Here is a 22,160-nt window from a genome sequence, read left to right on the forward strand (position 1 = left end):
TTCCAATTCGTTAACACAAGATGAGTTCATTTCTATCTCCTTCATCACCAAAAAGAGGTGATTATTCCTCAATCATTGAAATCCTTTCAAAGATAAACAATTATTCCCAATACGAAGTTGTACATTCGTTTTGATATGAGAAGAGCGATAAATACAATCGTGTATTCTTTTTTGCTATGAATCCTCTTCTCTTGTTATTTGAGGTGTGCTTGAATTGTATTCTTATGCCATTGTGGTGGATCATTGGTTGTATTGGATACATCTATGATTGGTTCAATTGCAAAAAGGTTCCTATTCCTAAGAGAATTCTAATTACTGGAGCTAGTTCTGGTATTGGAAGAGCTACTGCTATCGAATATGCCAACAAGGTACAATTTTGATTATTTCTCATCATTTCAGGAGATCTCTTTGCTGTTGATTGGAAGAAATGTTGAACGTCTTGAAGAGGTTGCCAAATTATGTCGAGATAAGGGAGCAACTGTTACTACGTTTGTATGTGATCTACGAGATAGGGAGAAGATGGAGAAGTTTTTAACCGAAGAAGATGACAAAGCACCTATCGATCTGATTCTAGCTTCTGCAGGTGTTATGATTCCTCAATGTGGAAGCAATCAGGATTATGCTGAAGTGACTAGAGAACTCTATTCAATCAACATCGATGGTACATTCAACACGATCCTTCCTTTACTGTCAAGAATGCAGAATCGTCGTAGTGGCCAAATTGCTCTCTTTTCATCAGGTGCAGGTCTATGCAGTCAACCAATGAACCCAATCTATAGTTCTACGAAGGTAACGTTGATGTCTTACGGAGAATCGCTTCGTTTTGCCATGCGTGACTATAACGTATTTGTAAGTGTTGTATCTCCTGGAGCTATTCGTACTCCAATGACAGAGGTTTCATACCTCTCATCGATGCAATCATCCTTAGCTTCGCCTGAAGGAATGGCTAAAGCGATTGTATACGGTCTCAAGAGAGATTTTATGCACATTGGTTACACTACTGGTCAATATTTCGCTGTATCGCTATTCTTCCGAGATATGCCTGCGACGGTAAAGGATTATTTCTTCCGTGCTGCTACGCCATTCCTAAAGAAAACCAATCAGTATCTAATTGAATTCCATCCTGATCCCCAATAGGTGTAGTTTGTTTTCTGTTACAAACAGTCGCTAAATTTCCCAATCTGATCGCATTTTTACGGGTTTCCTGTTGAGATTGGTCGAAAGCAATAGGGAAGCTTGTTTTTTGATGTTATGACTTGGTTTCACTTTCTTGCCACTTTCTTGCTTCACTGGAGGTGCAGTTTTCTTGATTCGTATTGATCCAGGCTTTGTAAAACCCAATCTGACTTGCGTTCCACATAAACGGCACACCCGTTCCTATGTGATGAGTTATAAATCGAAATATAACAATGAGATTTGTGTACTTCGCCCGATGACGACACTTTTTGGCAACTATCCGAAATGATGACGTATTCGATTTGTTCATGATACAGGAGCAGTGAGGACAAAATAGATAAGGAAAAGAAGGAGGGAAATCTAGACAATGAAGGCTTGAAATGAAAGAAACTGATTTTACGTTCTCGACACAGACATTGTGCTTTGATTCTATGAGTAATTGGACTGTGACACTTCATACAGATACTGTTGTGCCAATTCTGGATTTACTGCAAACAACTTCTCAGATAGAGATAGTAGATAGGATACTTTTTTGTCCTCAACAGACTCTAGGATGAATCACATTATACAACTTTACGAATACGTGCCTCTTTGATGGTACTGAGTGTATCATTCCTCTTTTGGCGTTCTTCTAGCGATAATCGAGGCATAGATAAAACACTGAGGAAAAGTGTCATAATCCAAAAAGGAGGTAATTTGGTTTGAATCCAAAAACAAACAAATGAAGGAGTTTAGGTTGCCTCAGAAACTTGAGGATCTCGAAAACTCCGACAGCGGTTTCTTTAGCGTTACCGATCTGATTGACCTCGAGCTATGTGACTCGGAGGAATGCTATCGGCTCTTGGATAGTTCGTATTTGTTCATTGCAATGAACTCTAGATCTTGCTAACGAAGTTGTTGATTCCCGGTGTTTTGAATTGATAGCCGAACCTCAACATTTCGATGTTGCCTATTCATTTATAAAGTGATTCTAACTTGAAACTATTCATTATAGATACTTTCGATCATTGTCAGAACAAATCAAAGCCAAATACACGGATATTATTCTCCGAGGAGGTCGAGGATATATTGTGACTTCAATCAATAAAACAGTTCCTTCAGAATCAACAATCCTTTGGAAGAACGCACTTTTCATGTGACAGTTGACCCGTCAAATGATGTTCAGATACACCTATTTTCTATCGTTATTGATCAAAGAGATTGACAATGTCGTTGATTCACTCGTGGATAAGGAACAGTTGGTTACCGATAAGAGTCGTAAAGTCCATTTGTTCGTTTTCATCGATACATAGAAAAAGCGACGAGTAATCAACAGTGATATCAAGTGGGAAGATTACTTCTATGATGCTCTCGAGATCTTGTTATTCACTTTACGTGGAAATCTGAAGAATTTCTTTTCGATGGGTATTCCTGATGAAGTGAGATTATTGTATTTGTATCATCCAGATGTTCCTTCAACTCTTCTGGAGTCCGTGTTTATCAGTTCTTGAACACAAAAGTAATCTTGGTAATCCAAGATTGGTCGATGTGACGCTTAATGTATTGGCATCCCTTCTCTCAACCTATCCGTTGTGTTTCTTGCTTATATTCATGAATAGATCTGCATTATCACCAGTTCGATCAATTCTCGTGACTATGATGGCTTCAAATGATTACATGGCTGAAATCGTTTCACGTTTGGCCAAAACACTATTTGATCGATGTAATGGTCATTTTGAGTTGGTTACAGAATTGGTCAAAGAAATTGCAAAACTGAATCTCTCAGATTCAGGGAAAGCAATGAATGATACTCGTAATATCAGTCACTTTCTTGTATGGAATCAGTGAATCTCATCAGTAGACGCTCTGTTCTGATCAGGCTCCTTTTGCTCTGCTTCGTTCTCTTCCTGCCTTGCTGAAACTCCTTGATTGTGATTCTTATGCTCTTCGTCTGGCTGTGATTCAAAGTGTTGGGAATCTCTTACTCCATACCAGCACACCCACAGAGAATCCTTCTGAAACACAGCAAACCTCTTCGTACCAGAATGTGATTCAGAAACGTGCAAGTATTTTGGTACGACGCCAATCAATTATCCAGAGCAATGAGAAAGAATCCCAGCCAGAATCGAAAGAGATTGAACTGCATTCGATCGATCTTAAGACAGCCGTATCAGTCCTTCAGTTACTGCAGGAACGGAGTCACGATGTCAACGCCTTTGTTCGTTCAGCTACCTTACGAACTCTTGCAACGTTGTGTAGTGAAGGGTTAATTCCTCTGAGTGAATATGTGCATGTAACACAAATAGCATTAGAGCGAGTAAAAGACAAAGCAGTATTAGTTCGTAAGAATGCTGTGAATGTATGAAGGAATGCAGAGGAGTGATTGAATAGTTGGTTAGTACTCTAATTGAGAATAATCCTTATGAAGCTGAGTTTCATATGAATGACTATGAGTCAAAACTTAAGGAGATTCAAGCCATCCTTCAATCGATGGAAGGAAATGAGAATAATGAAGAGACAGTGAAATTACTACGTTTACAACAGTACTATACCAGTACTCTTCAATTTGCTAGTCTGATCACCGTAACACTTACTCCTTCCTTTCATTTCTAGTCTTCTGTTACTCTAATCGCTCAGTTATTGGCTAGCAAGTCAGAAGGAGACCTTCTCAGTTGTCTTCAGTTCTTCCCCATAGCCGTATCTTCTCATGTTCCTGGAGTCGAACGAGGGCTTCGTAGAATGCTGTTTTTAGTCTGGGGGGCTTCACCATCCGTTCTGAAGATGTTGATTTCTGTATTTCCATAAATCGTCTCTTATATGATAGTCCATTAAAGAGCTCTATTTTTGTCCTCCAAAAGAATCAACGTTTTTTCCACCAAATGTGATTGCCTCAAATCTTATTCGGTTGCTTCAGGGAGCTACAGTCGCTGAAACAGCCTCGTTTGCAGAGTTAGTTCCTCATCTTATAGGAGAAGGAATTCTAACAAAACGATGTGTGGAAGGCCTGTGGAGTTATGTGATAAGTGAAGGAGTGGATCCAATGAATGTGAGACTAAGATTGACGTACTATTGTAGAAAGGACATGCTTTGGATCTGTTGAGTATGATTGCAATAACAGCTCCTAAATTTGTATTTGTAAATAATCAACGTATTTTGGATTTATCAGTCTATCTTCAAACCACTTCGTTCTATCATACTAAGTATGTTATGAGTCTTTGGAAGGCTCTTCCTACCGATCTAAGTGAACCTCAACGGGAACTGAAGCGACGGATCATTGGACTAATTCTCACCTTTCTCGTCGATACTACCGTCCACCCGAAGCGAGAGAATGCAAAGGATTGGTTTGGAACAGCGAATGAGGCTGTAAACGCTCTGATGGTCCTATCGAATCGATTTGATAAATCTGTTGAGCAGGTGCTCCAATCGATTGGGAAAGCTTTGCTTAGTACAGAATCGAGTGATGATGTAGCAGAAGAAGGAACAGAACAGTCAGTTCAAGGAGTGAATGAATTGAGTCTGGCTCGATTTGTCTTCTTGTTGGGTCATTGTGCTCTAAAACTTCTTCAATATAGTGAGACGTTAGCTGGACGTGCAAAGAAGGCTCGACAGCAATATGAAGAGAAAGAGCAGAATCATCACAAAGGTTCAGGAGAACAGATGGGGTATGTGACTACGTCAGAAGATATTGAAGAAAACATCTTAGAATCAATCAGTGATACAGAATTGGTTGTAAAGTAGAACACAAATGATTGGATGAAACGTAGCAATCTGATTGGACAATTTGGTAAGGTTGTGATTGAATTGAGTATCAACAAGCAAGGATATGGGAGTTCGTTACAACAAGCGAGTTTACTGTGTTTCTGTAAGTTTATGTGCATTAGTCGAGTGTTCTGTGAAGCCAATCTAAATGTAGGTTATTTATGTAATGTCATAAATCATAGCTATTATTTACACTTTTGGTTCGTAGTAAGGATGAACATATCAGAAGCAATCTCTTCATATGCATTGGTGATCTTTGTTACCGATTCCCAAATCAACTCGAACAGTGGACAACACGTATTTATCAAGTGCTTCAAGACGAAGTAAGGACATAGATGACTCTAACACACAGTCTGAACTCGTTCGAACGAATGCATTATCAGTCCTGTCTCATCTTATTCTAAACGATATGGTTCGTGTGAAAGGGCAGATATCAAGACTTGTTGTCCTCTTGGAAGACCCTTCAGAGCGGATTCGAACTCTAGCGAAAGTGTTCTTTACTGAATGGGGGAAACGTGGAAACAATCCAATTTACAATGTGTTACCAGAATGCATTTCCTCATTACTGGAGATGCCTGAAATCAATTATGAACAGTTTCAACGACTTATTCGCTTTTTGATTCATTTTGTTGAAAAGGTGTCGTTTTTTGTCATTCCATAATATCAAGGATAAACAACAAGATCAACTTGTAGAGAAGCTCCTTCAACGTCTTCCATTAACAACAGATCCGTATAAGTGGAAATGCTTGTTATTCTGTGTGCATTGTCTTCCAACTACAAACCATTCTCTCTCTAAGTTCCTTCAGAATCGTCGTTATCTGAAGAATGTGTTACAGAGCCAAGAAGCCAAGGAGATGATGGTCCAGATTCTAGCAAAGGTGAGAATCCTGTGTGGAGTTGAAGACTAGTTGAAACGGTCAATGAAGCCAGAGCAACAGGCTCAAATGGATGAATTTCAGAGGTTTTTGAATGAATGTGGTGAGGAGATGGAAGTGAATTCAACACCTCGGAAGGAGAGAATGGCAACCCCAGTGAAGGACAAAACAGTAACTCCAGCAAAGGACAAAACACCAACCCCAACAAAGGACAGACTAGCTACTCCAGCAAAGGACAGAATAACTACTCCAGTGAAGGAGAAGTCTGTACCAATAGTTGAATCTCAACTCAGTGCAAAGAAGAGGAGTTTACATATGACAGAATTAGAAGAAGGAACAGTGAAAAGTGTATGTCGAGAAGAGAGTGATGATTCTGTTTTAGTTACAAGGAAACATAGAACAATCGCATTCAGTGATTCAGAATACTTGTGTTTGTATCAAACATTATCATATCTTTTCTAGAGAAGGATCTATTGTACACAGCACCTTGTTTCTTGATTTGAGTTGTCGTTTCAAAGATTGATTTGTGATATCATGATACAACTTCAATAGAATGATGTTAAATTGAGATCGATGTGATTTGTTCATCAAATCTCCATCAACAAATGACAACACAGTAACAATCTCTCTTTGTAAAGCTGTATCCTCGATCCGTGTTACAGCTACTGTAGCCAATTTTTCTAAGAATCCAATGACAGATCGGTGATATGCGTGGGATGTCTTCTTCTCTGACTCTTCTCCTTCAGGTCCCTCGCTCTCACTTGCCACGTAATTCCTCTTCTCAGCTTTTGAGTTATCCATTGTCATGAAGGTTCTATGTATCATTCGCTCCTCTCATCCCAACATGAAGTATTTGCCTATCTGACTGATCATTCCAAACCGATCTGGTATGCCAGCTTCTTCTATTCCCTTAATTGTATAAATAGCCGCTTCTTCCAACAATACACAATTCCGGTCGATTTCTGGATTACAATAAGAAGGAAAGAAAACAGCCAATGTTTGTCGTATATGTGTTCGTTTGATTGTAGACGAATCAAACAAACTATCAATGAACTAGAATAATCATTCATTACAGTAAAATGAGATTGGAAAGTGATAGAATGGAACGGGTTTTATCAAACAGGAACAATTTACAAAATGCCTCACATGCGACCCATTGTAATCTCTCATTACTATGGAACACATATGCATTTAAACTATCCAATATCTCCTTTAGTGAAACTCCCATGTCTGCATCATGTTCTGTTGTTTGTTGCATATCTCCATACACAATAGTAATATCCGTTAATCCTTCTATCGCACAACATTGGACCTCCAGATCCTCATCCTCCTCAAGAACCATGCATAACAACAAAGAGGTGAATTGACATGCAATCTCCTAATTCTCATTCTACACATTTGAAATTACTCGTCTCATGATAGCTGCAAGAACTAATCCTTTGACTGCTTCTTGTCGGAGAATGGCAACAGGTGATTGAAGATTCACTTTGATCACACGATCAAAAAAAGCTTGGATTTCTGGCATTGTAAATGCATTGGATGAAATGAGTTTAAAGGTGCTTTGAACGAGATATAACATAAGAAGTTGGATCTGATCCTACTCTTCATCTCGTTTGTTAATCTTACATCACCTTCCACAACATCTTCCAAATCTGAGAGCATCAATGAAACTTCGCTATGAATTATCAACCTATCCCTCCATTACCTCAAAAAGGAAGCTTCTCCATCCAATAAATTCAATAATGCTTGGAGAAGCACATGTACATGGTCTGATTCTATCACCAAGTCCATACGAACTCCCGCGGGAATCGATAAAATATGACGTACCAAATGAAGAATCTCATTTTTGCAAATCTCATCACTTACATCCAAGTACTGGAGACATTGGATCATATTCCGAAACACAATCTTATCAGTATCTTCACTGCTAACAGAATCGCGAATATGACCACAAAACACAGGAACATCTGAAATCAATTGATCGATGGATGATTCAAGCTGATGTTCAAAGAAATAACGTACTGCAGAGTACAGATAAAAACTTGTTAGCGATGTCAATTGAGATACCGAGATTGAAGCCTTTTTCGTGAATGAGGGTGTGTGATGATTTGATTCATAGGTAAAGACGGCATTCAAGAACAATTCACCAGCAGTCTCATCTTCCTCTACAGCTAGCAGTGATAATACTATTAAAATGTCATTCTTTGAACACCAATTATCGATCAAAAGTGCTTCAGTTGCTTTCACAACAACATCATTTCGATCTTGTAGACAATGTAGAATTGAATGTCGCATCTTAATTGGCAGCTGCTGAATCAATGCATGATCCTTCAAGTTTTTCAAAATTGCTAATCGAACCATGATGTCTTCGTCTCTTAACCGATATGCAATACTATCGATTGTCAAGGGATGAACAAGAATGTGTTCAGCATACAGAACCCGAATTGACGCCACTGGCTCATACAACATATTCTTGTTTAATAGTGTCAGTACTTCCTCATCGGGACTCAACGGATTCTGAAGAAGACATAAGCCTGTGGCTGCAGCAGTACGGACAGCAATCACTTTATCTCGACTCCTTTCCATATACACTTGCTTCAACTTCCGAATGATCTTCTCTTCTAGATCCAGTTCTTTTGAATGAATCAAGACTTCGTTGACCACTTGAAGACATCGCATGCGAACAATCCTATCTTTTGTCTTTGTATAGCAAAGGAGATCCTACAACATAATTTCAAATATCCAGTCAAACTTCGATAATCAGCGGGGCCAGCATTGGAACTCGCTCATTTCCCATACAACGACTTGTAGACACTGCAATAAATTGAATGAGCTTCCCAATATCCCTGCTGGATCCCTTTGCCGTTAGTACAGTGTATATACAATTGGAAAACTGCGCAACAAATGATTCTGGGGTATGACAGTAATAATTTGCCAGCAGTTCGCCATACTGATCCTGTTTCTGCGGTTCCTCCTGAATGACTCCGAAGACTCGATAGACAAAATGTTCCTCCTGCAAATAATCCGTTGACATTGAAACACAACTTGGATCAGTCTTCGTTTGCAGAATCACTTCTCCTGCCAAATGGAAAACAGGTGAACCCCTTTTGAATCCTGTAAGAATGTAGACAAAATCTCGAAATTGGGGAAGGATGTCCTCCTTTAGGTCATTCTCTTGTTTTAGATCAGCGTATGTTCGATTGTGTTCATTTATCAATAGAAAATTCAAAACCTAAAGAATTGAATACTTTCTCGGTGCCTCGTAGCAGTTGTAGGCCTTTCGGATCTGTCTTATTGTGTAGTGTTTTCTTCTCTCAGTTCCTTCCTTCCTCAATTCAAAGAGTCGTGTGAAATGATGGAACGGGAAATCGAGACTACAGGAGTCAACAATTACTGTTTAGAAGAAGTGGTCACTTCTGAGAATGATTCTTCGTCTGAGAATGACTCTTCAGATTCTTCCTCTTCGATGTCTCAAGAAAGCAACAATCCTAAGGTGGAAATGGTAGAATCACTGATTAATTATGATTGTAGACATTTGCTATGGCTCCTCTGGAAACAGTAGATCTAATCAACTCTCTTGAGAATACGCTGCCTGATCCAACAAACCCCAAAGATTCTCTCGTAAAAGAATTGTAACATAGAATGTGTTTGAGGAACAAACACTTAACAGGAACGAGCAGGAACCATAGAAATCTTGACGATAACGAGGGCAAAAACAAGTTCGATTATTGCCATAGACAAAGAAGCCACCACGTTTTCCTTTCCAATTTCCAATAGCTTTCGCACAGGGAATCTCATACACTGTGACCCTTTGTTGAAGTAACGCATCTGTACTACTACTGCGTAACTCTTCTGCTCTTGTATACAAAGTATTACATGCACTAAGGATACTAGGATCAAAGAATCCCTGAGGAGGAAGAACACGATAGCCAATCTGTCTACCATGTTAGCGTCATCAATATACTAGTACTTGCAAATCGTAGTACCTTCAGCTTCTCGAATCATCTCCTCAGGAATCTCCTTCTCATTCAACACAATAAAATCAAGATGATTATTGAAAGACACAGTTAGCTACAAATTACCTTACGAAGCAAGCATCTACACTAATATACATGATCACATTCCCTGTTCCCTCACAAGTAGAACAGCGGATCATTCCATCTCCGTCACATTTCTTACAACGAAGACTACCCTCACCATTACAATGGTAACAGCGGACTCTTTCTTCTCCAAAATCATATCCTCTTCCATTACACATGGCACAAGTCTGGCGTCCACGTCCACTACACTTCTTACACTGAGTGCGGCCATGGCCAGTACAACCGGAACAAGATTGGACATACTCTGTATGAGGAACAGCAACCTTAATGGTTTTTTCTTCAAACAATGGAGGTGGTTGCACAGGAACGTCCCAGGGCTGAGGAGGCTGACCATTGTTACAACTATCGATCTATCGATGATTTCATTTACAAACCCTAACGAGTCCACCGCGGAAAGGACGACTCTTCCATTTGTATTCTCGTTTCTCCATGTATGTCTCCCAAGTACAATAGTAGCATGTCCACGTCTCCATCTACATCCACAACGACTAGTAAGTGTTACATCCTCAATAGCCATTTTGTTGACAGCTGTTTTTCCCCAAAACAGTTTGGTACTTACAAGTTTCTTGAGAGACTCGCGCATGTCTTCTCCTGTAATGACCTCCTTATTGTAGGGTAGTGCCGTCATTACCACGTCATCTACTAATAATAACTACATGATCCGTTTCCACTTCCAGGCTTTGGTAAGTTATTTGCTGGAACAGCTACTGAACCTCCGCTACTAGTATTATAGCCCTACACTTAATCACATGACTTGAGTGCACTTGAATATTGGGAGCGAGATTTCCCATAGGCTGTGCTGATGGAATAGAAGCAGGATCTAGATTAGGAAACATCTTTAGTAGATATCATGATGAACATGCAGTGTGGGATCCCATGATTATTATTCATTCATTGAACATTTGTTGCCGAAAGCCTTACTAGACTCTACGTATCGATTCTCACATTGAATAAGGATCGAGTGCGAGCCATTCTTGAGAAATTGATGCGTCAAGAGAAATGTCGATTTTCAATGATACTGAGTGTGCAGATGTTAATGGTGAATGCCATTATATTGAGGAGATGACATTAAACCATTTTCTCACCGTATGCATCGTTTTCTTTGGTGTCGTAAGTATTGCTAGAATCTTTCTAACGTGAAGTACGTCATATTTATGCTTATCCTCTATTGCGGATTGAGCTCTAGATTAGCTCATTACAAGAAACTCCCAAGACACAACCTTGATATTGGAAGGGAACGATTATCAGCAGTACGTGACTTGTCTTATCGATTCATGTGGTAGCAAATGAAAAAGAAAGCAAATGCAAGTCGACAACGGATAAAACGGATGGTTTTCAAACCGCTGGAAGCATCAGATAAAAGTTATGGAGCTGTTTGTATGGATAGGTGGATGATGTAAGTGTAGTTAATGAAACGACGGGAGAATATTCCCTTTTGAACTACCAAGCAGCTGTAGCAATCTCATATCAAACACTAGAAGATGATATCAGTAAACAGTATCCTAATCTCAAACGGACAAGTAAACAGGATCTTCGATCGTACGTGAAATTCTTACAGACCCAATTTCCAAAGTTAACAGATACTGTTTGCGAGAACTATGTGTTTTCTTACAGTAGGGGTAATTTGTAGGTGAAAACATATGAACTTGCTAAGTTCAGTGATCATGAATGGACAGCAGAGATGTTTGAAGAGTGGTATGGGTTCTTTCGCGAATTTGCCAATTCGTTGACTCTTCCTTCTGAAAACTATCAGATGAGTGATCCGCGCAGTCCTCTTATCTACAATTATTCTCAAAAGGGAATTGGTCTTGGTGATGAATTTGAAAGTTCGGAAGACAGTGATTCTCTCGTTATGAACATGAATCATCATGAAGACGAATTCGATTAGCCTTGTTTCCAACAAACACACCAATAACCAACAAATATGTTGTAAGGGCGTGCCTAGTTATGTTTCTGTTTCTTTCGAATGGCAATTACCTTACATCTTACTTGCTGATACGAACGATCGTAGCCATACAAACTCTTCATCAGCGACTTTATCTCGCCGTAAGCCTTCCCGTAGGTCTTCATAAGAGCCATCAAGCATCCCAACTCCTCTGGTGACCATGGAGCAAGATTCTTATTCTCGATCTCCAATCTTTCCTTGATTTGCTTCTTACTGCGATTTAAACGCATATAGAGCTCTTCTTCAGAAATGATTCCTTCACGAAAAGTACGGAGAATTGCCTTCTCCTTGTCATTCCACGCATTCTTATTAATATTCTTAGTCATACGGTTATAGTGTTCACGGCACTGTTTCGCTGTCAAGCCATCACCCATTAGCTTAGAGATCTTCTTCCACTCGCATCCATACTCATCAACCAGAGAGCGCAGCTTATGATTTTCATCTTCCGACCACAAATGCTTTGCACGACGTGTCTTGCAACCAGTAGAAGATCCAGCAACATGTGATTCCTTACTCTCGTCTTCGATAGAATAATCCTCAATGGACTCATCAGTACTCTGTTGATCTTGATTAGGATTAAAATTCATATCGTTTGGATATGAATTTTGGTCCAGGTCAGGATAAACAGTGTATTGATTTCCATTCAGATGATTCTCGTGAATATCATAAGGGTCAGAGGTATCAAAAGGGGATGACAACACTGCTGCTTCGAGTGACAGCTCGTTTGGAAGAACTATTCTGTCGTCACAAAAATCCAAAGGAAGCGAATAAAACCCAAAAGACAGGCTCGAATCCTCAGAAGAAAACTGATCAGGCGAATCCAAGTCCAATTCAGGAGCACTATGGTCAGAGCTACTTGGATCCATAAAGCTAGGTTCCGCAACAGCCTCCACAACAATTGGTTCAAACCAATTTCCCCCAAACTCGTCCACCCCAGAGCCCTCAAAGGAATCACTCGACATTTTGCAGTAAACCAAGGAATTAATATTTTGGTAAGAAAAAGAATGAACCATACGTTAATTTCCACTCTGGTTCCACGGTTATTCCTAATGATACTGGGACTATTGTTCCACGGTTATTCCTAATGATACCGGGATTATTGTTCCGCATTTCTCTAATTCCTTGAAATTAGTCGTTGATTCAACAAACAAGAGAGGAATAATTGTTAACAATATACTCATAGGCCTTTCTGATTTCAATAAACTGTTTCTGAGCCTCCTCACTTGGATTCTTGTCGGGATGGTATTGGAGAGCCAGGAAGTGAAACCGTTTCTTGATTGCTTCCAAAGAATCCGTTATTCGGACTCCTAGTTTATCACAACAATCTTCATATTGCGTCTTAAGCATTCCAAATCCAGGATCGTATCGGAAGGGACGAACAGGTTCCAGCGGAGGTGATGAGAAAGAACCAAATAGTGTTCCAAATAGACTCTTACTCTTTGGATTTGATGACTGTGGGACTGAGGATGATTGCCAATGTGCTTGGTTTCCCAATTCCTTCATCACCTCCATGATGCGTTCTGACACCTTGGAATCTCCAGTTTTTTGTAGCACAGTCTTCAGATCAGCAATAGCTTCTTCAAAGCGATCTAATCGGAGGTAGCATTCTGCTCGGTTTTGAAGACAAGACACATCCAACGACTGGTTCAATACAACTGTGTAATCATCTAGGTCCCAATACAAACATAATTCTCACCACAAGCGCCTTGATACAATCGCTGTTTGAATCGCAGTTCTCCTCGTCGTTGATACGCTCTCTGCAAAAGATGATATCCAATTTGTGTTCCCTTCTGCAGTTCGGACTGGATTAGATCAATTGTCTGTGTGAGAGTGGATTCAGCCTTCTTAGGAATCGCTGTAGCTTCATCCAAATATTGTAATTCTAATTCTTGAAGTTGTTCAATGAATTCTAAGAGATTTAGTAACACAGGATTCAGTGATGAAGTAGATTGTCGGATACGAACATCCAGAGACATAGCAATTGGAAGTTGACAACGTTGGAGGAAGATTAGTAGAACGAGATACATCTATGCATCACTTGTTCTTCACAAAGATACAAATGTTGAATCGAATGCTTCCGTATTCTTTGACTCGTGATAGAGTGAAGAAGCCAGCCGAATAGACGAGAGATTGTGTTGACTTTCCATATGACAAAACCATGGACAGACTTCTTGTAAAAGCGAATAGGCTTCTTCGGTCTGATTATCTTTCACATAGCACCGAAGAAGTAACAGAAATGGTGTTCGCCAGTAGGGAGAACATTCACGGCACACAAGCAGAGGACGTACAGCTTTCTCAGGTTGATTCACAGCAAGCCATTGACGAGCACGAGTTAACTCTTGCTCACATTTGCTTACTGCTTCTTTTGTTGCTTTAATTTGAGTTCGGAGTTCATCCTCACATGGGTTGGTTCTGGCCGCATCTTCACATTCCTGCAGTAGTGAATATGAAGTTGAGAGATCCCCAATCAAGAGATGACACTCTGCCAGTCGTTCCGATGCAAGAACACTTGGATGGCATTTGGTGAGATACTTCCAGTGAGTCAAAGCGTCTGATATTCGCATCTCCTGTAGACAACACTCAGCAAGCTTTTCAGCCACAGTGTCATAGGATGTTGGATCTAACTGAACACATTCTTGAAAACATTCCATTGCAAGAGCATAACTACAGATCACATGATCATTCTACAATCACTTCTTCACAGCAAAGAGTTCATTTCCTTGATTAGATCGATTCAATACCTTGTTTTTCATTCTATGCTTGATATCTCCTCATTGCATTTACAATCGTGTTTGTTCCTTCTCCAGTAGAGTCCGAATAGCTGCGTCTTCTCTCAGTTTAAGACTTTTTGTGAACGCTTCTACAGCTCGCTCACTGTCACCCAATTGGCTTGAGTACTCTCCCAGCAATTGGTAATTCAGAGGATTGTTCCGATCATATTCACATGCCTTCAGAATTGCAGACATAGCTTCTTCATTGTTGGTCAATCGATCCTTCTCATAGAGCATTCTGTAACAACTTGATAGGAGAGGGAAACAAGCAATTGTGAGATCCGATAGGAAAAACTGAAGAGAAGATTCATTCAGTGGATGAGAGAACTCTCTAGCATGTTCAGCATACTTCAAGAGATAGCGAACAGCTGAAATCGATTTCAATTCACTTGAGAGACTCTGAGCAATCGTTAGAATCCCTTCATATTGTCCATCCTGCAGCAATACTTTTAGTGCTAGAATTGTCTACATTAGAAGACTAATCCTATTCGTACTAATGATCGATTTTCGTTCTTATAATACTTCACTGTATTCAGATTCAAACGAAACAAATCCTTTGATTCCTTTCCTTCCATTCCTGAATATAACCGCGGAAATAGAACCTTAATGAGGTCGCGACCCAACAGAGGTTCATGAATAGCTACAATACTTGTCAATAGAAGCTTAAAGCATTTGGGATAGTGTGAGAAAGGACTGTGATTATCCAACAGAGACGCTAAAATAACAGTATGACGTCCTTCTGCTTGAATAGCTTCCATTTTCCTCACAGTGTCTCTCAGCTCTCTCAGTTCTGTTACTAATTGTCGTCCCACAGGATCACGATATATGAGACTCACTTCCGAAGAGGGATACTGCTCGAACTGATCAAAATGACGACATGCCCTGAATATGAGACAATGAACAACTCAGTTACCTCCCCAATTTACCTAGAGACATGTATTCAGCTGCTAGTTGGAGTGAAGATTTCGCTGATGGTTGCAAGGAAGTCTCCAGACGTCTCACACGCTGAACATCTTCATCAATCGCCTCAAATTCAAGTATCTGACCTTCTTCTAGCAACTGAGGCACATTACAATCAAAGGCAATCCCTAAAAACAGTAGAGGGACCAAATAGATGGAAGAAGAGAAGACTGTGGCTGATTGAATGAGTATCTGCCATGAATCGATTCGAAATACTTCACGAATATTATTCAGACAAAGTTGGTTAAAAAGAGCTTGCTGAATATGACTGCTGTGGGGCTTCCAGCGACTAACTCCACTGAGGATTTGCTGAACGTCTCTCGCTGCTACACTCAATAAAAACTCTTCTTCAATTGACACTATATGTTGGGTAAATGATATGCGTTACGGTATTGGGAGAGTTGAGAGGATGGATTCGGTTGAAAGAGGACTTGGAGAAGAACAACGTCTGACTTGGTTTGTGCTTGAGATAGATCATCTAAAAACTTGGAGTACTGGAGGTACTCAACAGAAATAGAAGAGATCTGGGAGAAGATACTGTCGATGATAACTTCTTCTCTCGGTGAGTGACATGGAATCAAGAGAAAATGATGGAATGGATTCATCCACACACTTTGAAAGGGAACTGATATTGATCCAAGAAGCGGTAGTTTGCTAGAAATAGCATGATATGTTAAGATAAAACGAACAAACTGACCTAAAGGATATGATAGCCTGCGGGTCAATTCCCTGTGGATTGTCAAAGAGCAATATTTGTAGAAAACTATTAGCAGTATTGAGAGAAGCATATTGATCAAATCGAATCGGAAAGATAGGACTATGGTGTCAATCATCGTTGAAATGTACTGAGTTGAACAAATAGACACCGATTGAATTGTAACAAGAGATTTCCGATTATTATTCACTAAAAGAACAACAACAAGAACATCCTTGTCGTTCCATATCCAATCACAACACTCCACTCCAAGCTACAAAATGAGAACTACCAAGTTAAAACATACACTGAAGGATTCCTTAGGATCGGCCTCACAAACAACACTATTGACTCCTTTAAAAAAGAAATCAACTGTCTGTCGCAGTGAGTCCATCAAAATGCAAGAAAAAGTGATACCAACTTGAAAATGAGTAATATGCAAAGTCTCAACAAACATCTCTTATCGATTCAATCGAACTAAAGTATCAAATTCCAACATCCATTCATGGAACATGTATGTAAACTTCTCATGTTGGGGATATGCTTGTTTTACAGCTTTTTGACACTGTGCATAAACATAAAGGAATTCTAAATAATCTCAGAAGCAAGGATATGATCAGATTCCCAACAGTGGTGAAGAACAGTTTCTTCTCTTCATTCGAAGCGTGTTTCTGTTGCAATCGAGTCCATGCAAGATGAAGGATACAATATTCCCGTAACTGGTACATCTCAACAATCGCTTGAGCATCCTCAGGAATCAAGTTATGTTGTTTTAAATCCACTATTTTTAACTCATTCTATTCATATCAACTGGAATTCTGACCATCCTTTTCTGCTCGTTGCATCTGTTCCATTACATAGTCATTGTTCTCCTCTCGAGTCTAAACATCACTCTATCTCCTATTCATCACAAGACACTCAGCGACACTTGGATTTAATCGTATCATTCGTTCAAAGAACTGGGACCGTTCTTGTTCTGTCACTGCAGCCACTTCTACACGTCCTTCAGGTTCCATATCAGTTTCATGACGACGCATCTGCTCATCGTAATTCACATAATTCTTTTGTTCAAACCGCTGTGGAACACGTTCGGGGACATGCTCTGTTTTCTGTACAATCTCACGCATGATATCACCCTTCTGAGAAGAGCGTTTCTGGATCAGCTCTGCAATCAAACCTGTGTGTCGTGATAGAGTCTTTGTAATGCCTCCAAACTCTGCTTCAATATCTGAATCTACGTATCATATCTCCATCCCTGAACAACCGTCATTAACTACAGGTTCATAGACTTCCTGGCGAGACTCAGAAGGAACATTACTGTGGTCTTCTAGTGATATTTCTAAGTTGATATTTGGCTTCTTCAGCTCAGTTGAAGCACTGTTTAGTAATTCTAATTCCCGTTTGTATTTTGCAAAGATATTCACTTCTTTGAGTCACAATTCAATCACATTTCAACCTCCGATCAATGCATCCTCTCGCAAATCCGCAACATAAAAACGGAAGAAAAGGGTCCAAAAAGGAACTTCACCACGGTTCGCAGGTACTTCCTTCTTGTAGGCATACTCCACTTCAGGAAACTGTCGAAAGATCTGCTCTTTTATCTCTTTTGTCATTTGAAATAGTTTTTGGTTCTGAATGTTCATAGAAACAAGGATACATACATTCTGTTCCAGAGGTTGCTGATCGAATAACAGCTCTGACGGAATTCCGCTAATTCGCTGATATCGCACCGTTTCAAAAGCTTGTCGAACTTCAGGAAGCCTCCAAAACGTCTCTCGATTCCCAGTTGCACTGATCGCTTTATATTGTTTCTATTTATTATGTCATAGCGCCATAAGGTTCCTCAAAGATGGGATTTGTCTGTAAGAAGAACTCTCGCAACTTCTCTTCTTCTGGAGAAACTTGAGGTACAACTCGTTGTACAGGGACCTGAGGACGAGGTTGCGAAGGGTAATTCATTTGAGGATTCATCTTCAAAAGAATTCCTGATTGAACAAACACACTTGAAATCAATTATTACTTTTCGTCAGATATAGGAGACCGAACTAAATGTCGTTTAGAATTAAGGTAATCTACAATTCACCTCACTCCTTTTTCGTACAATCACATCGTGAATCTGATTCAGAATATGTAGACAAATCTATGTATCAATTTCTCCAGACAAGATGACTCAGAACATGTTTTAATACAACCTGTTCTAACTCTTCAGGTAATTCTCCATGACCACTAGAAGCGCTTTCCAATTTCTTTCGAATCTCTGGATTCTTGATCCACTCTTCATACAAAGGAGTCTTAAATGCCCAATAATAACTTCAATTCATTCAATAAAACTATATCCTACCACTCATCCTTGACTACACGATAGGCACTCAATTTGTTCATCCAGTAGAGAACACAATAATTGTTTGGATGAACCACAGCCATCAACTGTTCAATGCCAAATTGATGTGACATCTAGAACTCACCCAACTTCATCACACAAACATAACCCAAATAGTACAAAATACAAGAACCAATCTTGTGGCCATGTTTTGCATCAACTACAAGAGCTGCCCATTCTGCTTCGGAGGGACAAGTCTCATCCTGAATGAAACGCCCTGAAGCAACCCCTTTCCATTCTCCATTTTCCTCCATCAAAACAGAAACAGCAAAGTGGCTATCATAGTTCACATTGCAGAAGTAATCGAGAACCGAATCAAAGACACGAGTAACAACTGCATTAAATCGAAGAGACAATGATTGCTGCGATATTGCTCCTTCTTCAATTACTATGACTCATACCTTTCAAACAGGATCACGTTGTTTCATGACAAACTTATCAGTAGGCAAAATAGGTCGAATCAAGATTCTCTCTCCAGAAGGCAACGTAAATCTTCAGATTACGCACCTCTCATGTCAGTACGAAGTACTATACGCTTCTAAAGCCTTTACAAGTTTCATTGCATCTTCTTCTTTTTCTCTGTGACAGGATACATCCTTCATATACTCTTTCACTAAATCTCCGATACCAGTATTCTTTTTCCTTTGTACTTTATCTAATAACTTATTCATGTCCTATAAACTTCACCTGTAACTGTCTGAGAACAAACTACGTTGGTTGTCTCAGAAGACGACGAGTCAGTCTCTTTTAGTTTCTCCTTCGTTTCTTCTTCTGTTGCTGATGGATACGAGAAAAGGTTGGCGAAGAACTGATACAGTCCTCCTATTGGCATTCTAGTTAGCTAGGAAGGGAGCTGAAAGCGCTTTATCGATAGAAATCAAAATACAAGAAAACAGTCTCCCTGGTAGAGAATGAATGACAACTTGTCAAAGTGTTCCTAACAAACACATTAAATCGATAAATGACGTTATGCAAAATGAATATCCTTCGACAAAAATGCATTTAGAAGTCTACCTATCAATCTCAACTCCAATCTCTACGTTAGGAAGTCCTCAATTGACATCTTTGAAGCACGAGAATCAGCAAACCCGGCTATCCCTCATACTTCCAATCAATACTCACTCTCTTCCAACACTGATATCACCAACGCTTTCAAATCATGGTCCTCAGGAACCTACTCTTCAATCTCTTCTTTTTTTCTACCTTGTTGTTGAGTGAACAGAAGGTCTGATAGTTCTCTTCCAACATCTCAATCACGTTCTTGTTCTTGAATATGGCAGCTAATGTCTTATTCTTGCGCTGGAAACAAAGACGAATCATTCCATCCCATTCCTATATCGCATTCCCTTCCTATTCATACAACGAAATTCACAGTTGGAGGTGGGTTATAAGGTTCAATACGACATACACGAGACTCTACCTTTGGAGGAGGATTGAAGTTGTTTCGACCCACCTTCAGAAGCTGTTGTGTACGAGCAAGCAATTGCGTATTCACAGACAAACGACAGTACAAGTTGTCTCCTGGTCTATGGTGAAGACTATTACAATGACTCACTTCGCACACAGACGCTGAGTAAACTCTTCTTGGAACATTAATACTGCTGCACGGAAGAATGGGCGATGCGATAACAGTTTGAATACAATACCCGACGAAATCACATAAGGAACATTGGCAACACACAGATCAAAGTAGGGGAGTTCTACCTTCAAAATATCTCCATGAATGATCTGCAGATGACTAGCATATTCGCTACATATAAGATCCAACACACAACTCCTACGTCCCTTGAACTTTCTTTTGAACTTCATTTACCATTCGAGGGTCCAACTCCACAGCAATCACTTTTTTCGCTTTCTTCAGTAACTCCATCGTCAGAATACCATTACCAGGTCCAATCTCCAAAACAATGTCGGTCGGCTTAATACCGGCTTTTTCAACGATATTGTGAACAACTGCAATGTTCTTGATGAAATGCTGACCCAAACCTCCAGCTGCTCCTGTTGGTGCAGGGCCTGACGAATAGGTCTTGCTGCGCACAGGACGTTCCTTTGGCATGTTCGTCCAAGACGATTATGCTAGCGAGAAATCAAGTGAAAACAGATCTCCAGAAAATACGTCTATTTGATCAATTCCATTTTCATGAAGCAATGAAACGCAATTCATATTGTTTTCTGGCAGGGTTTTGGGGTGTAGTTGAGAGTCGAGTATATGATGAGAACATAGTCTGTTAAAATTGGAGTGAGCTCTGATATGAATGATATTTTGAACTGTGGAATCAACTCTATTCTGTCCACATTGATCCAGACTCGAACCCTTTCTTCCTTGGTGACGAGTGGAGTGAGGTGCAAATTATTACTTGATATCTATATAGAAGAGGATAGATGACAGGATGGAGTACTTGTAATGAACAAAGAGGATGAATTCATCAGTAAATGGAACAACAGCTATTCAGTTTATTACTATTTTGTCGAATGAATTGATAAAGAGAATCAGCATCTCAATCATTATCAATCAAACAAGCATACTTGAACTATGCAATTCTATCACATCCCAGAATGTACGACCCATCTGTATTCCCTCTGAAGGGAGAGATGGAATGTCTAAGTCAAAGTCAATCAGCAATACTCACTTTCCAATATCACTTTGCCTATACAAATGAAATTGTAATCAACTCCTTTGAATATAGATAGAGAAGGAAGATCTAATCAATCAATCATCACTATCAGTCATACTCTTCATTATCAATTCATTTGATTCAACATTATCATCATTACCAAGTAGAGCTGCATATCCAAGAGTAATGGATTGAAGTCGAGTCAGATCTCATTCATCAGTCATTCAATCATTCATACTCTCAAAAACTATTGAATGACACTTCATGAATGCATATTGATCCAATTGAATGGATATGAGAGAACGGAGATTCTTCAATTCAAATGATTCATACCAAAAGAATGACCAACCTCCAATATGGATTTCACTCAATTGATCACAATTCATTATCAAACATTTGCTTCCACATCTATTCTCTTTATTGAGTTTGAAACTGTTCCATCCAATGTTCACACTCTTCAATTCATTCAATCCATCAATCACAAATCGATTCACTTTCTTAAAACAATCATTTCCAATCTTAAGTCTTCCAATTCCTTTCAAGCAATCAACATCATCATTTCCATATCCATCTTCAAATCGTTTGGTTGCACCTTCATATTCACCTTTGATCCATTTTCCACTTCTTATCACTTCCTCATTCTCATTCAATTCCTTTCCCTTTCCATCTCTCATTCCATTCTTCCATTCTCCAACGTACAAAGCAGAGTATCCTTTGAATTCACTTCCATATCCTTCTCTCAATCCATTCTTCCATCCACCTACATACAGTGCACTCTTTCCATCATTTCCATATTCTTTACCTTCTCCTTCTCGAACAAATCCTTTCATCATATCTCCTTCAAATCCTCCTTCATATACTCTCATTCCATTCACATCATATTCAATCATACATTCTCCTTTCCAT

The 22,160-nt window shown here is 39.5% G+C and overlaps 11 protein-coding genes across 11 annotated transcripts; 3 read left to right on the forward strand and 8 right to left on the reverse strand.

Moving 5' to 3' along the window:
* Positions 1-176: 176 nt before the first annotated feature.
* Positions 177-1,137, forward strand: JH06_3090 (short-chain dehydrogenase; the record flags this gene model as incomplete). The annotated part of the gene is made up of 2 exons (XM_014671260.1): positions 177-368; positions 400-1,137. The coding sequence occupies 2 exons, from the start codon at positions 177-179 to the stop codon at positions 1,135-1,137; spliced, it is 930 nt and encodes a 309-aa protein (XP_014526746.1).
* Positions 1,138-1,897: 760 nt separating this feature from the next.
* Positions 1,898-6,251, forward strand: JH06_3091 (condensin complex subunit 1; the record flags this gene model as incomplete). Its single annotated transcript, XM_014671261.1, has 17 exons — positions 1,898-2,024; positions 2,056-2,140; positions 2,171-2,311; positions 2,342-2,438; positions 2,469-2,594; positions 2,623-2,747; positions 2,775-2,988; positions 3,017-3,514; positions 3,547-3,738; positions 3,769-3,948; positions 3,980-4,201; positions 4,231-4,889; positions 4,920-5,064; positions 5,097-5,237; positions 5,267-5,551; positions 5,583-5,792; positions 5,823-6,251. 17 exons carry the CDS (start codon positions 1,898-1,900, stop codon positions 6,249-6,251), a joined length of 3,876 nt encoding a protein of 1,291 aa, XP_014526747.1.
* Positions 6,237-8,823, reverse strand: JH06_3092 (condensin complex subunit 3; the record flags this gene model as incomplete). The annotated part of the gene is made up of 7 exons (XM_014671262.1): positions 6,237-6,603; positions 6,634-6,831; positions 6,863-7,167; positions 7,198-7,386; positions 7,416-7,464; positions 7,495-8,510; positions 8,542-8,823. The coding sequence occupies 7 exons, from the start codon at positions 8,821-8,823 to the stop codon at positions 6,237-6,239; spliced, it is 2,406 nt and encodes an 801-aa protein (XP_014526748.1).
* Positions 8,824-9,357: 534 nt separating this feature from the next.
* On the reverse strand, positions 9,358-10,725 carry JH06_3093 (protein SSUH2-like protein; the record flags this gene model as incomplete). The annotated part of the gene is made up of 7 exons (XM_014671263.1): positions 9,358-9,727; positions 9,760-9,860; positions 9,892-10,239; positions 10,270-10,362; positions 10,392-10,528; positions 10,561-10,624; positions 10,654-10,725. The coding sequence occupies 7 exons, from the start codon at positions 10,723-10,725 to the stop codon at positions 9,358-9,360; spliced, it is 1,185 nt and encodes a 394-aa protein (XP_014526749.1).
* Positions 10,726-11,043: 318 nt separating this feature from the next.
* Positions 11,044-11,777, forward strand: JH06_3094 (hypothetical protein; the record flags this gene model as incomplete). Its single annotated transcript, XM_014671264.1, has 4 exons — positions 11,044-11,139; positions 11,173-11,266; positions 11,296-11,489; positions 11,520-11,777. The coding sequence occupies 4 exons, from the start codon at positions 11,044-11,046 to the stop codon at positions 11,775-11,777; spliced, it is 642 nt and encodes a 213-aa protein (XP_014526750.1).
* Positions 11,778-11,830: 53 nt separating this feature from the next.
* JH06_3095 (Myb domain-containing protein) lies at positions 11,831-12,796 on the reverse strand (the record flags this gene model as incomplete). The annotated part of the gene is made up of 1 exon (XM_014671265.1): positions 11,831-12,796. One exon carries the CDS (start codon positions 12,794-12,796, stop codon positions 11,831-11,833), a length of 966 nt encoding a protein of 321 aa, XP_014526751.1.
* A 178-nt stretch (positions 12,797-12,974) lies between these two features.
* Positions 12,975-15,541, reverse strand: JH06_3096 (tetratricopeptide repeat domain-containing protein; the record flags this gene model as incomplete). Its single annotated transcript, XM_014671266.1, has 7 exons — positions 12,975-13,501; positions 13,531-13,861; positions 13,892-14,498; positions 14,529-14,588; positions 14,619-15,070; positions 15,100-15,487; positions 15,519-15,541. The coding sequence occupies 7 exons, from the start codon at positions 15,539-15,541 to the stop codon at positions 12,975-12,977; spliced, it is 2,388 nt and encodes a 795-aa protein (XP_014526752.1).
* Positions 15,542-17,065: 1,524 nt separating this feature from the next.
* On the reverse strand, positions 17,066-17,872 carry JH06_3097 (general transcription factor 2h subunit; the record flags this gene model as incomplete). The annotated part of the gene is made up of 4 exons (XM_014671267.1): positions 17,066-17,140; positions 17,171-17,493; positions 17,524-17,685; positions 17,716-17,872. The coding sequence occupies 4 exons, from the start codon at positions 17,870-17,872 to the stop codon at positions 17,066-17,068; spliced, it is 717 nt and encodes a 238-aa protein (XP_014526753.1).
* A 534-nt stretch (positions 17,873-18,406) lies between these two features.
* Positions 18,407-19,199, reverse strand: JH06_3098 (acetyltransferase; the record flags this gene model as incomplete). Its single annotated transcript, XM_014671268.1, has 5 exons — positions 18,407-18,569; positions 18,604-18,713; positions 18,744-19,027; positions 19,058-19,131; positions 19,174-19,199. The coding sequence occupies 5 exons, from the start codon at positions 19,197-19,199 to the stop codon at positions 18,407-18,409; spliced, it is 657 nt and encodes a 218-aa protein (XP_014526754.1).
* Positions 19,200-19,606: 407 nt separating this feature from the next.
* Positions 19,607-19,959, reverse strand: JH06_3099 (dimethyladenosine transferase; the record flags this gene model as incomplete). The annotated part of the gene is made up of 4 exons (XM_014671269.1): positions 19,607-19,649; positions 19,680-19,731; positions 19,762-19,813; positions 19,843-19,959. 4 exons carry the CDS (start codon positions 19,957-19,959, stop codon positions 19,607-19,609), a joined length of 264 nt encoding a protein of 87 aa, XP_014526755.1.
* Positions 19,960-21,151: 1,192 nt separating this feature from the next.
* Positions 21,152-22,144, reverse strand: JH06_5569 (hypothetical protein; the record flags this gene model as incomplete). The annotated part of the gene is made up of 4 exons (XM_014671270.1): positions 21,152-21,240; positions 21,270-21,341; positions 21,373-21,462; positions 21,493-22,144. 4 exons carry the CDS (start codon positions 22,142-22,144, stop codon positions 21,152-21,154), a joined length of 903 nt encoding a protein of 300 aa, XP_014526756.1.
* Between the last annotated feature and the right edge of the window lie 16 nt (positions 22,145-22,160).

The sequence above is a fragment of the Blastocystis sp. subtype 4 genome (assembly GCF_000743755.1).
Source record: "Blastocystis sp. subtype 4 strain WR1 chromosome Unknown seqid_0178, whole genome shotgun sequence".
Lineage (NCBI taxonomy): Eukaryota > Bigyra > Opalinata > Blastocystidae > Blastocystis > Blastocystis sp. subtype 4.